Here is a 14,986-nt window from a genome sequence, read left to right on the forward strand (position 1 = left end):
TGAAAGACAAGGAGGGTGGGGGCCGTTCTAATCTCTGGGGGAAGTTGATTCCAGAGGGCAGGGGCCACCACAGAGAAGGCTCTTCCCCTGGGGCCTGCCAAATGACATTGTTTGGTCGACGGGAGCCGGAGAAGGCCAACTCTGTGGGACCTTATCGGCCGCTGGGATTCGTGCGGTAGAAGGCGGTTTCGGATGTATTCTGGCCCAATGCCATGTAGGGCTTTAAAGGTCATTACCAACACTTTGAATTGTGACCGGAAACCGATCGGCAGCCAGCCTTATGACAATCATTAAGCGTTGTACCTCATGATTCTTGACAAATGCATATTTTCTTTTGTGCACACTGAGAGCATAGGCACCCAAGACAAATTCCTTGTGTGTCCAATCACACTTGGCCAATAAAGAATTCTATTCTATTCTATTCCTATTCTACTCTATTCTACTCTAATCCATCCAGACAGAACAATATCTCTACTACAATTCTTCCAAAGCAGGGGTCACAAACACAAGGCCTGCGGGCTGGATTTAGCCCACAATGTGGTTAGATCCAGCCATGGGCTGCCCTGGAAAATGTAAGAAGCTGGCCAGTGTCGCTTTGTCCCAGTCCACCCAATGCAAAGAAGAAACATGCCAGCAGTTTGAGTAGTAGCGTCAAGCTGGCCATGCCCACACAATCGCCCACACCTAGTGAGTGGCGTCAAGCTGGCCACACCTGCTCAGTGGGCCATGCCCCCCCCCCCGGTCAACCACAGTCCTGATGCGGCCCTCACTGAAATTGAGTTTGACCCCCCTGTTCCAAAGGGACTGTTTAAAACAACAGATTAACAGAGTTGGAAGGGATCTTGTAGGTCATTGAGTCTACACACTCCCACCCAAGCAGGAGACCCTGCAGCAGTCTCTATTCCAATCTCTATTGCATTGCATTGTATTGTAACCTCTATTCTACTCTACTCTTCTCTACTCTACTCTTCTCTATTCTCTACTCCAGGGGTCCCCAAACTTTTTACACAGGGGTCCCTCGGACTGTTGGAGGGCCGGACTATATAAAAAAAATATGAACAAATCCCTATGCACTGCACATACCTTGTTTTAAAGTAAAAAACAAAATGGGAACGTACTATTTAGAGGGGGGAGAACATCTGAAATTCATATATGTTTATGTTTTGTTTTAATTTTCTTTTGTTAACATCTGATTGGCTATACAAGGTTTTCTTGGCTTATGAAAAATGTATAAAGAAAGAAGGAAGCACTTTGGCATAATGGTTAATAAGTTAGAAATATAATTGGCGTTGCACTTTTTGAAGGAACATTAAGGAGGGAATTTAATTAAAAGAAAATGAAGGTAACTGGATGACAAAATTAGAAAAAAAACCTTTTGCAACTTTTTTGATGATTGATATTAGTTACTAACAAAATGCCACATTTTATTCATGGAAAATTAGATGGTACACTGTGTTGTTTGAATGTACGTTGAGAGAAAAATTTAAAAAAATTACCCACCCACCCAAAACAGTCCTTCCTTCCTCTATCCCTCCATTTCATTCTTCCTTCCTTCCTTGTTCCCTCCATTTCTCCTTCTTTCCTTCCTCTCCACTTTTCCTTCCCTCCCTCTCTTTCCCTTTTCTTTCTTTCTCTCTTTTCCCTGTGCTCGTCACTCACTGGCGGGCCAGATAAATGGCCTCAGTGGGCCGCATGTGGCCCGCGGGCCGTAGTTTGGGGACCACTGCTCTACTCCAATCTCTATTGCATTGCATTACAATCTCTATTCTATTCTCTACTCCATCTCTATTGCATTGCATGGCATTGCAATCTCTATTCTACTCTATTCTATTCTACTCTTTATTCTCTAGTCCAATCTCTATTGCATTGCATTGCAATCTCTACTCTACTCTTATTCTATTCCTATTCCAATCTCTATTGCATTTGCATTGAATTGCACTGCATTCCATTCCATTCTACTGCAAAATCAGGCCTGACTCTCCAACAACCATGCTTAATAATAGAAAATTCTGATTCCAATTACAGTCATTAGTGGAGATGTTGATTTTTACTGGAATTTTTCAAGAACAGACTGGACAGCCATATGTCAGAAGTGGTACAGGTAGGATCTCCTGCTTGGGTGGGAGCGGGGTTGGACTAGATGACCTACAAGGTCCAAGGTTCCTTCCAACTCTTTGTCCATCTGTTGTGAGAAATTCAATCAAACCTTTTTTGCATCGAAGGGTTGAGAGAAACGAAAATAATTTGTTTTCCATAAAGCCAGAGGCGGACCGCGGATCAAAGTGCTCTGCAGAAATTCCTGCAGCGCATGGATTTGTGATTTGTCCTGGCATTGGAAAGAAAAACATGACTAATAAGCAAAATGTGTGTCCTCTCTCCTGTTTGTATGCCAGGCTCTATCAAGACCTTTCCCTCCTCCACTTCCTGCTTCCCGTGGCCTCTGGGTGCCGAATAATATTTGCATTTTCCCTCCGAAAACATACCTTCCGCTTAGGGAGGAAATTCCTGTTCAACTTTTTCTTCCAATCTACTTTAAACAATCGTTTCCTGAGGTCTCCCCTGCTTTTATTTCCATTTTTTTTAGTAATGTAGTAGTAATGTTTAAAAGCCAGAAGTAATTCAGCATTCTCAAAATTAAAGCCACTGGACAAAATAGCCCTGCTTTATTGATTTTTATTTTTTAGCAATGTTTATTATTGATGTGCAATTAAATATATATATATATATTTAATTTTTGCAGGGTGCCAGAAAGGAAAGTAAACTAAAACCTGGCTGTAAATGTTTCCCTTGTTTTCCACACTTTTCCTGGTCTGTTGTTTACGGAGGAATTAAATTTGTGCAAATGGAAACTGTCTTTAAAGGGAGGAAAGTGTGTGTAGGATATGAAGTCCAAGGATTAGAACTAGGAGGGGGAAAGGAATCAAAACATTTAATGTATTTTTTGTTTGCTTTTGTTCTTTGGGCCTCAGTCCAATCCTGGGTAAAAATAGCCACTCGACATTATTTTGCCAATGAGAATATTTGTAGTGCAAAGCTGATGCTCTCCGAGCTGGCTTTCTTGGAGACGTTTCATTACCCAACGAGGTAACAGCATCAGCGCTAGAAGGAAGTGGGGTATGTGGAAGGGACCTAGTTAGATAATGTCATTTTTTTCAGGACAGTTAGAATTTAAAGTCACTCAAGGATTATACATCGGGGACTACCTATACATGGGTGCCTTGAACCGTCAGGTTGTCTATTTCTGTCCTAAACATTATTTTAATGGTGTTGAGTGAAACAGTGAAGTGAAAGCATTATTCTGGTAGATTTTGCCTTCAAAAGAATCTTTGAATCCTTGTTTGTCTAGCTCAGCAGTCCCCAAACTACGGCCCGGGGGCCGGATGCGGCCCGCTGAGGCAAATTATCCGGCCCGCGGCAGCCCACAAGATTTTATCAATAGATATAATAAGCTCCCAAATCTCCTGTCAACTCACCGCGGTCTGCTGTTGAGCGAGGAGGCGGTACAGAGGCAAGGGGCAGGGAGGATAGGAGCGAGATAGAGAGAGAGGGAGAGAGAGAAAGAAAGAGGGAGAGATACAAAGAGGGAGAGAGAAAGAGAATGAGTGAGAGAAAGAGAGAGAGGGACAGAGAAAGAGAGAGAGAAAGAGGGAGAGAGAAAGGGGGATAGATGGAAAGAGTGAGAGAGAGAAAAGAGAAAAATGAGAAAATGATGGAGAGAAAACGAGGGAGAAGAAAATGAAACAAATGAGAGAGAAGGAAGAAAAGAGAGAGGGAAGAGAGAAATGGAGAGGAAGGAGGGAGGGAAGGAAGGAAGGAAGGAGAAATGGAGGGAGTTTGTTGATTTAAGTTTAAATTTACTTGTTAATAAAGAAGTATAAATTACTTTATTACTTAATTATTTAATTACTTATTTTAAATATTGTATTTGCTCCCATTTTGTTTTTTACTTTAAATAAGATTTGTGCAGTGTGCATAGGGATTTGTTCATAGGGTTTTTTTTATAGTCCGGCCCTCCAACAGTCTGAGGGACAGTAAAATGGCCCCCTGTGTAAAAAGTTTGGGGACCCCTGGTCTAGCTCATCCCACTGCTAGCTGAATTTGACAAATACCCGTGACAGATATTTTTCTAGGGCAGTGATGGCGAAACTTTTCCCTTGGGTGCCGAAAGAGCGGGGCGGGGGGAAGCTGTTTTCGCCCTCCCCAGGCATTGGATTATGGGTATAGGCGCTCGCGCATAGGCGACAGCACCCGCCCACAATCTTTTGGCACCCAAGGGAAAAAGGGTTCGCCATCACTGGTCTAGGGGTCTCCTGCTTGAGTAGAAGACCTTCAAAATCTCTTCCGATTCTTATTCGGTAATTCAGTTGAATTACAAGTGTCTTGCCAAAAGGACCTCATTCCAGGAAAGAAGTGGGGGACTTCAGTGTTAACGATTAAATTTTGTGGGAATGTGCCCACTGCATATTGTACACCTGCGTCAAAAAGCGTTTGAGATAGCCTTCAAAAATATCAGTTCTATCTGAAGAGCCTGAATTGCCCACTTGTTAGTGAGTGTATTAAATATAAACAGGGAGAATAGGGAGACCGACTGTTTCCAACTGAAGAAATAGTTAAGACCAATCATATCGCATAACATCTCTACTTTAAATTATTAACCCAATTAGTGCTTTATTCACATTTTAAAAACTTGTACAATTTATTACAAATATAAAACAGTGCAGTTTTCCATACATTATCCCAATTCTGAGACAAACACTTAAAAGACATGGAAAAAGCTTTAATTCTTATAAACATAACATTTTTTTTATACCATTCACACTTTTTTATTTTCTTCCTCTACCTTTTGATTCAAAAAGATCAAACTTACAACATACTGTAGGTTTATTTTTATTCAAAAAGTTACTTGTCTCAAGACATAAATACAAATCAGAAAACAGTACAATTAGGACGATAGAATGTGGAGGACAACAGGTTAAGGTAAATATATAAAACATTTTTAGTCTGAAAACATAAAGCTGTAAGAACTGCTTTCACAAAGAAACACTCCTTCAAGAGTAAGGAAAAAAAAAATTCAACAAAATCATATGTACAGTCCTTTCAGCAGTTCTATTTAAACGCAGTGGTGTAAAGGAGGAGAGAAAAAGAAAGAAATGAAATGAAATATAGGCAGTATTTTAGACATGTCAATATTTATGCAAAAATGGAGTTAGGTGAAACTGGCTCGGTGTATTACATCATGATTTTCAAAATAATTACGTTATCAGGATCCTTTAGAGAATCTATGGTTTATGGCTACCACAGCCCAAGCTTTGATTAATTTTTTTCCCCCTTTTGTCTAAGAGGTTCTTCTATTTGCTTATTTGAGGAAATTATCATATTGCAAGCATATTAAGGCGCATGGAATGATTAGAAATAATATACCTCAAGGACTGAGAGACCACTGACAAAAATATACATTTGTGTTATAAGTTAATATTTCCTTTAAATGTCATCTAGCTGCCTAAGCATGGCAAAAATGAATTATGTTGAAATGACATAAATCCATGGGTTTTAATTTTTTTGGTTAAATTTAACTATGGGGTGAAAAAAAAGCAATGAAATTCATTTAAAGCTTAGCTTTCAAAGAATATGATGGGGTACTGATGAAGTTCTATCACCCAATTCAATTTACATACAGAAGAAATGTCCTGTAACCTGTTAGAAGTATCATTAACCTGAAGACTGCTTGCAAAGACAGAGATAGATAAAACAATATAAAATACAAATTTAAAAATCATTTTAAAGCATGAATTCTCATGCTTAAATCTATTTTTTAAACATTGTTAAACTTTCAATATATTTCTGAAACCTCATAATTTTTAAGTTGGAATTTAAAAGTAAGAAAAAACTAAAACTGCGCAATTATAAAATCAGCACCAATTTTTATATATATATATTTATATATATTTATACTTTTTTATTTAAAATTTAGACCCCTATTCCCACACTCTAATAAGCTGTATATTTTTGTTTAGAATTTTTTTTTCTGCAAACATACTACAATAAGCATCTTTATTTGGAGACAAAATACAGTGGCACTACTGGAAGGAATCTCACAAAATTACATTTGCTCTTCTTAAAGGACAAGCAAACTCTTAGGGGTTAGAGATGGGTAAGCTGAAATGATATCAGTGCTTTCTGGCAGTTTATGATTCTTGAATATTTCATGAATATGTAACAAGGAAGCCTTGGCGTGTGTTGTTTCTTTTTTCTTTTTAATATTCTATAATAATTTCTGAATTTAAAAAAAATCACTCGTAATTTATTTCCATGATTATCACAACCAAAGTAAAGTATCTGTTGACCAGAATTGAAACATCACATCAAAAATGCTTTTCTTTCATCTAATTACACAGATTTCCAAACTTCAAAATCAAATTGCCCCATTTTATTTTCACCTGGTGCTTTCAATGATAATCTAGAAAATATATATATATAATTGCTTGAGTATGTTCAACAGATGACAGAGGTGCGTACACTAAGCACCTCTTTGATGCTAGGATTATTATTTTTTAAGTGATATTTATACTATGAGTTGGAAATAAACTAAACATTGTATAAATAAAATACTGGTTTCCCAACAGAAACAATAGCTTATCCTCAAGTCGTTTACTTGTCCTTTATTGTTTCAGGCAAAGAAAACTGCCCCTTCAAAGTACTGGATCTTGTAAGCACATCAATTCTCCTTAGAGAAAAAAAATCCTGCTCAGAATATCACTATCTACACTTTTTTAAATTTAAAAATCCCCTCTTCCACAGTAGAAAATGACTTTACCACGGAGTTATTTGCTGAACCAGTATTAAAACATTGATACCCCGAGAACCTAAAAGAAAGAGGAAAAGATTAAACTATAAGCTTTTTGTCAAAGAGTGAAAATACTTTTACAATAGGCACAAAATATTTATTATTTCAGAGAATTGTCCGTGTTTCTTTCCAGACTATGTTAATTCTACCATTCTAAGGACAGTTTTAAATACAGGACATCATTATTTTGAAAGACTTTCAGAACATGGCTACTATTTAAGGTTTGTTCCGAATTTTTTTAAAAAAAAAACAACCCCAACACTTATGACAACAGAAGAAGTACAAGACTTTGCTCAATCATGCTTAAGGTGTGCTGCCCTCGTGTGGTGGCATCTAAGGACACCATGTATATGTTTCTAACTTATTCACAGGATTTCTTTCTTCCATGTTATATCCCGTGAGGAACCAGAGGAACCTTTGAAAAGGCTGCAAGTACAGTCACATGAAAATTACCCCATTGTGATTATGATTTTCCCTTCTGTTCCTGTTTGGCAGTAAGGAACCAGCAACTGTCGGAATTTCAAGGCAAAGAGGGCTTTTCCCAATCATTCTCATAATACAGGTAATCCTTGACTTATTTCCATTCGTTTAGTGACTGCTCAAAAGTTACAACAGCATTGAAAAGTGACTTATAACCTGCCCTGGATTAAGTGATTTGATTAACAAAGGAAGGAAGGAAGGAAGGAAGGAAGAAAGGAAGGAAGGAAGGAAGGAAGGAAGGAAGGAAGGAAGGAAGGAAGGAAGGAGGGAAGGAGGGAGGGAGAGAGGGACAAGGATTACCTGTACCTGAAACCCACTCAAATATGAACAGAACAAACCTTAATGGGAGGGGGGGGGGTGCATGCAGGGAAACACATTAACAGCAGAATCAAAGAAATCATAACATGGCCTTTTATTGGAATGCCATGTTTTCAGGTTTTCAGTGATGTTATAATCTCATGACTATTTTAATTACACTCTTTTGATATGTTAATTTCATGCTAAGGTAGTCATCAAACTTTGTGGCCATTATGTCTCTCCCTGGCCCCAACCTTGGGAAAGAATGCAATGGAATTCCTCTCCTGTCATTATCATTGATTTCCTCCCTAGTCTCAGAAGAAAGATGAAGAATCTGCCCATTTGCAGCTGCAGAGATAATTCAAAATTAATTGTGAACCACGCCAGCCACCCAAGCAGGGCCTAACCTCCTGCCCCACTCAAAAGGGTCACCTCCAATTCTCCACCGAGAAAAGAAACCACAATTCACCCAAACTTGTCACATCCTACTTACAGATTCATCCATGATTGATGCAGGGTCAAAGAAATCTGGCTTTAACTCTGTCCTTTCTCTTCTGTTCTTTGACGGTGGCTAAAAGGCAAACCAGGTTATCAGTGTACAGTGATACCTCATCTTACAAACGCCTCGTCATACAAACTTTTCGAGATACAAACCCGGGGTTTAAGATTTTTTTGTCTCATCTTACAAACTATTTTCACCTTACAAACCCACCGCCACTGCTGGGAAACCCCACCTCTGGACTTCCGTGTTTTTGTGATACTGCAGGGGAATCCCAGCAGTGCAGAAACGGGCGCTTTGCTGGCAGCGGAAGTCCGGAGGTGGGGTTTCCCAGTGAGGGCAGCCTCAGGGGAATCCCAGCAGCGGAAAAACACAGAGGTCCGGAGGTGGGGTTTCGAGGACTTGGTGTTTTTGTGATGCTGTGATTTCACTGATGATCCCTTCACTGGGAAACCCCACCTCCGGACTTCCGTTGCCAGCGAAGCACTCATTTTTGCGATGCTGGGATTCCCCTGCAGCATCGCAAAAACACAGAAGTCCAGAGGTGGGGTTTCCCATGGAGGGGAGCCTCAAGGAAATCCCAGCAGCGCAAAAACGGGTGCTTCGGCTGGCAAAAGGGGTGAATTTTGGGCTTGCACGCATTAATCGCTTTTCCATTGATTCCTATGGGAAACATTGTTTCATCTTACAAACTTTTCACCTTAAGAACCTCGTCCCGGAACCAATTAAGTTTGTAAGACAAGGTATCACTGTATTGGGTTGATTTAATTTAATTGTATTTATTCATGCGGAGTCATTGGAGTATGTGTTTCCTCTCCAACTCTGACATAAAAGAGGCCAATACACCTATCCAGGAGGAGGAGAGTCTCAGAATTTAAACTAAGACAAATCAACATTTTATATGGAAAAGGCTATTATAGAATATAGCCAATCTTCTAAACAACGGAGAATGGTTTGTTGGTGGGGAGGCTTTGCAACAAAATATAAGTAACTAATTCTTACTAGGTCTATGTCCATGGTATCAAAGTCCATGCCTTCGTTGAGATCTTCAATGCGCCCTTCTGATGACATCATCACATCTTCGACGATGGGCTCTTCATCGTCCTCCATGAGACTAGTGCCACGTCGACTAAAGAACATTTAAACACAGATATGAGTGTCATTCAGTCACACAACACCGAGCGTTCTTTCAACATAAAAAACTGCCAGCCCCGTATGGAAGATTATCATGAAAATAGCATTAACACTTGTAATGAGGCCTAGTCCCACTTTTAAACCCTCATGGGTTTAAAACCCAATGGCTTGATAATTTTGAGCAGGCTGTTTTGGCCTCACCCAATCTTTTAAAAACCCTTCCGATAAAAATCAGAATAAATATCTTTCAGAACCTCCTTGAACTCTCAAAAGTTTCGGACACCTCAACAGCAAACCCCTGAGAAGTTTATTTCCCGTGTTTGTTGAATAATCTTCAGCATCATTCAATATTTATTGGACAGCAACTAAAAAAAAATTTCATTTCTCTTCTTTTTGGTAACCATACAAAGATTGGCGATGTTTCTCTGAGCCATCAATAATATAGTTCTACTTTCTAGCCAGAGAGGTTATCTGCTGCCCTGAGTCCCATGGGATTGGGCGGCACAGAAGTCAAGTAAGTCTGTCTGTCTGTCTCTCCCTCCCTTTTCCCTTCCTTCCTTCCTTCCTTCCTTCCTTCCTTCCTTCCTTCCTTCCTTCCCCTTCCCTGGAAAAGTTTAATGCTCCTAAGAAGACTTTTACCCTCTGCATAAAATCACTGCAACCCAATTTCTAACTACCGGTGCGCAAGTGCGCAAAGCCAGTGCCCAGTTTGGGACAACAGCTGCTGTGTACTCACATGGCATGCATGGTTCTCAGCTTCACGTAGTTCATAGCTGCCCTCTCCTGCTGTTGCCTGGCTGCTTCCTCCTGCTGCCTTTGAGCTAGCATCCATGTTACCTGCGTACTGGAAGGAATAACACATTTCCTTTTTAAAAAAAAGGGGGGGGACAGGTGTGGTATAAAAGCAGGGGGCAAAGCCCACTTAAAAGCAACCCTACTTGTAGTCGATGGGTGGCTGATGGTGCTCGGGTTGCATGGGGTAGACGCCCATGTAGCTCTCTTCCGGTCGCAACCTTTTGGGTTCCCTCATGATGGTGGACGTGAGCTGCGGCGTCTGTAACATGATGGGCGTGTGCAGGGTCTGCTCCCTGTTCAGCCACAGGCTGTCGCTGCTACTGCTCTCCTCCGCTGCAAAGACAAAGGAAGCAGCAGCTCTGCGTCAGTTCAGGATCTGTGTGCTCCTCGGACAGGATCAGTTATCCATGGGGCCCTTGGGAGCTTGGTGTTATTGTTATTATTTATTGTTATTTATTAGATTTGTATGCTGCCCTTCTCTGAAGACTCGGGGCGGCTCACAAGATACAATATAAAACAATGCGTACAAACATAGAAATATAGAAGACGGATGGCAGAAAAAGACCTCATGGTCCATCTAGTCTGCCCTTATACTATTTCCTGTATTTTATCTTACAATGGATCTATGTTTATCGCAGGCATGTTTAAATTCAGTTACTGTCGATTTATCTGCCACGTCTGCTGGAAGTTTGTTCCAAGGATCTACTACTCTTTCAGTAAAATAATATTTTCTCATGTTGCTTTTGATCTTTCCCCCAACTAACTTCAGATTGTGTCCCCTTGTTCTTGTGTTCACTTTCCTATTAAAAACACTTCCCCCCTGGACCTTATTTAACCCTTTAACATATTTAAATGTTTCAATCATGCCCCCCCTTTTCCTTCTGTCCTCCAGACTATACAGATTGAGTTCATTCAGTCTTTCCTGATACGTTTTATGCTTAAGACCTTCCACCATTCTTGTAGCCCGTCTTTGGACCAGTTCAATTTTGTCACTATCTTTTTGTAGGTGAGGTCTCCAGAAATGAACACAGTATATTCCAAATGTGGTCTCACCAGCGCTCTATATAGCGGGATCACAATCTCCCTCTTCCTGCTTGTTATACCTCTAGCTATGCAGCCAAGCATCCTACTTGCTTTCCCTACCGCCTGACTGCACTGTTCTAATTAATCTAACAAATCTAATTAGTTAAAAACTACAAGCTAAAAACCCAATATATTAAAATCAATCAACCAATTCAATCACAACCACACATCATGTTTAGCAGTCAGGGGGTCTAGATCGAATTGCCCCAGGCCTGGCAACATAAGTGAGTCTTGAGACTTTTGCGGAAGGCAAGGAGGGTGGGGGCAGTGCGAATCTCAGGAGGGAGCTGATTCCAGAGGGCCGGGGCTGCCACAGAGAAGGCTCGTCCCCAGGCCCTGTCTAGTTGACAGGACCTGGAGAAGGCCAACTGGGACCTAATTGGCCACTGGGATTCATGCGGCAGAAGGCGGTCCCGTAAGTAATCCGGTCCAATGCCCTGTAGAGCTTTGTAGGGGGATTTCTTGCAGACATTTTATTGCCAAACTAGGTATCATCAGCAATGCTATAAGCCAGTGGTTCTCAACCTTTCTAATGCCGCAACCGCTTAATACAGTTCCTCATCTTGTGTTGACCCCCAACTATAAGTTTAGTGCCAATTCTTCCAACAGATCTTTAAGCTGATTGGCAAGAGGTCAGAGGGACACCCCCCTGTAAACGCCTGATTGGTTGGATTGTAAAAAATATGTTCAGAGATGCCAGAATAGAAGCTTTTGTTGCTAACACCATTGGAAATTTGCCTTTTCCCATGGTATTGGGCGACCCCTGTGAAATGGTCATTCGACCCCCAAAGGGGTCCCGACCCCAAGGTTGAGAACCACAGCTATAAGCCTAGCTGTCAATTCTGAATTGAACCAAACTGGCAGAAGCCTCCCCCCATCCCAAATGTTCCTCCATTGCCACACAGACTGAGGTAGGAGGAAGAAATGTGTTGCTAGACGAAGACACAGAACTTCCTCGTGGGAGCCAAGCTCGTCTCTACAGGTGGTGGATAGGGAAGGGGAAGAGTGCCTGGAGAGCCTGCCAATTAACCTAATTGGCCCACGTGACCTGTGACCTTTTTTCTGGAGGTGGGGGAAGAGTTCTTTCCTATTTTAATTATATTGAAACCACAGGAAACATTTAGAGATGGTTTTCCATTTGATGGTGCCAATATGATGCACCCAAGAAATAATTTCTTAGAGGAAGAAGAAATTCAGAGATCTGATTTGCTTGGGTACATTATTTGGGATCATGACACTAGTCTTCCAGTAAGCTGTGGGTGCCATCGCTTACAAAGCATGGTCTACAACAGCTGTCTCATTATAACTGGGATGTAATCTTGGTTAGAGTTGATCTTAAGTTTTCCTAATGCAAACCAGAAGGCACAATTCTGATGGAAAACAAACCAAGAAGGCTCTTGATCTATGGCACAATGTAGGGGATGTAAATACAAATAGTCCTCTACTTACAACCACCACTGAGCCCCAAATTCCCACTGCCAAGCAAGGTGGCTAACCAATTGAGCCTTATCTCATTTTACAAATTTTCTGCCACAATCTCCCTCCCCTAAGCGAATCCTAAGTGAATCGTGTGGCTAAGGGACTCTGGCTTCCCCAATTAACTTTGCTTGCCCAAAGCAACCTGGGAAGGTTATAAAAGGTGATCACATGAACATCGGACAGTACAACGGTCATAAAATACATGCCAATTGCCAAGTGTCTCAATTCTGATCATGTGATCCTGCAGATAGAAACATAGAAACATAGAAGTCTGACGGCAGAAAAAGACCTCATGGTCCATCTAGTCTGCCCTTATACTATTTTCTGTATTTTATCTTAGGATGGATCTATGTTTATCCCAGGCATGTTTAAATTCAGTTACTGTGGATTTATCTACCACGTCTGCTGGAAGTTTGTTCCAAGGATCTACTACTCTTTCAGTGAAATAATATTTTCTCATGTTGCTTTTGATCTTTCCCCCAACTAACTTCAGATTGTGTCCCCTTGTTCTTGTGTTCACTTTCCTATTAAAAACACTTCCCTCCTGGAAGATACTGCAACGTAACTGTGAAAAACGGTCATAAGTCACTTTTTCAGTGCTGCTATAACTTTTGATTGGCTGTAAGTTGGAGGATTACCTGCACAGACCCCATACACCAAGGAAAGCCACAATAAATAACTGCAAACCTTCAGGGAGTTTCCGCTTCCCAGTAGCTGGTTTTGTCTTCTTGCTCCTTACTGTCGACCCTCGATTACTAATCCCGCTGATGACTGACATTGTATCGTCATCACCCCCAGCTAGTAAAGAATTCCTGTAAGACATGAGTGGAAGCCACACATCTTCTCTTCGGAGAGACATCTGAAAGGTCATGAACTTCTCCAGATAAGTGTACCTTCAAAAGAAAAAAGGAGCAAGGGATTACTAGAAATACCTCCTGGATCGTCTTTTAAATTCATTAATGAATAAAGATAATTACTGCTGCTACTCAAAATTCTCGTGCAGAAGACGTAATGGGTGATCTGTACGGTCACCTATTTTCTGATAATGTGTACTGCTCAAAAAAATAAAGGGAACACTCAAATAACACACCCTAGATCTGAATGAATGAAATGTTCTCATTGAATACTTTGTTTTGTACAAAGTTGAATGTGCACAATAGTATGTGGAATTGATTGCCAGTCAGTGTTGCTTCCTAAGTGGACAGTTTGATTTCACAGAAGTTTGATTTACTTGGAGTTATATTCTGTTGTTTAAGTGTTCCCTTTATTTTTTTGAGCAGTGTATTTTTGTCACCATAAACAGTATGTGTCAACTAATCTTTTTTAAAAATTTCCTCTTTTAAGAAAATTACAAAAAGCTGGAAAACCCGGAACACAATTAAATAAAGGATAGATTTTACAACTGGAATGAACCGGAAAAAAAATATTTCTTCTTCCTCCCTGATCCTGATAGAAATTTGTGTCTTCCGTATCCTGAAAATCAGCAAATCACCCTGTTTTAAGACCAGTTTCACTGAAAATAAAAATCCTTTAACTAAGCTTCTAAAACACTGTGAAAATAGCCGTAAAGCACTTACACTGTTTTTTTGTCTTGCCTGAGAAGTTTGGAAGAAAATTCGCTCAATATATCAAGAAATGCCATATTTAAAGGTGGATGGCTTTCTCCTTGTGGGTTAGGCTCTTTAAAAGCAAACTCTATCCCATCTCTGAAAAAAATAAAATAATTCAAGTGAGTATTTTTATCGTGCTTTCCTGACACAAAAGAGCTCAACATCAAACCCTGAATATTTCAAAAGAACAAACGGTATTGCATTTCAATCTGTGCTGCTATATTTAAGACACACGGAGTAAATTATATGCCTCTTACAAGAGAAAAATTATTTGGGGTCAAAGCCAGACTTAGTCATAGCCAGGGGGGATCCAGGATTTGAACATATGACACATTTAAATGAGAGATGTGCAAGAAGTTTAAAAAAAAACCTGTTTTGCTCAAACCCCAAATGCATCACATTCTGGAAACCATGCCAAACCACACCAGCTGAGTTGTGGTTCAGTGGAAACGAAACCCAGCTGGAAACCAGAGTGAGTTTGTCACCTCCTCAGCACCTCCCAGCGTGGCACATCCCACCAGCTCCCCTGGGGGTCTGCTTCCCTGCTTAGAAATCACAATTGTTTCCTTGGCTTTTTCCATTCTTAGCCACTTGCTGGAATCTTGTTCTATCCCGAAGAACTGTTATTTCTATCCTCAGCCCCCAAATTTTTGTTTTAAGCACAAACTACCTGAAACCGGCAGTTTCCCACACACAATATTTTTGCATATAAACCCAATATATTCCGACAGATGCACTGGTTCTAATTTGTTTGTCTCTAATTTT

General features: G+C 40.5%; 1 protein-coding gene across 1 annotated transcript in view; it reads right to left on the reverse strand.

Annotated features, from left to right (window-relative positions):
- Positions 1–4,871: 4,871 nt before the first annotated feature.
- STAG2 (STAG2 cohesin complex component) overlaps positions 4,872–14,986 on the reverse strand; it is a 45,783-nt gene continuing 35,668 nt past the window's right edge. Inside the window, exons 27-33 of the mRNA XM_070759887.1 lie at positions 14,189–14,317; positions 13,299–13,504; positions 10,193–10,382; positions 9,991–10,098; positions 9,123–9,249; positions 8,115–8,192; positions 4,872–6,863 (exon numbers count right to left, since the gene is read on the reverse strand). Of these exons, the coding sequence (XP_070615988.1) occupies positions 6,840–6,863; positions 8,115–8,192; positions 9,123–9,249; positions 9,991–10,098; positions 10,193–10,382; positions 13,299–13,504; positions 14,189–14,317 (862 nt within the window). The 3' untranslated portion in view covers positions 4,872–6,839. The remainder of the gene's footprint in view (positions 6,864–8,114; positions 8,193–9,122; positions 9,250–9,990; positions 10,099–10,192; positions 10,383–13,298; positions 13,505–14,188; positions 14,318–14,986) is intronic.

The sequence above is a fragment of the Erythrolamprus reginae genome, chromosome 8, assembly GCF_031021105.1.
Source record: "Erythrolamprus reginae isolate rEryReg1 chromosome 8, rEryReg1.hap1, whole genome shotgun sequence".
NCBI classification, from domain to species: domain Eukaryota; kingdom Metazoa; phylum Chordata; class Lepidosauria; order Squamata; family Dipsadidae; genus Erythrolamprus; species Erythrolamprus reginae.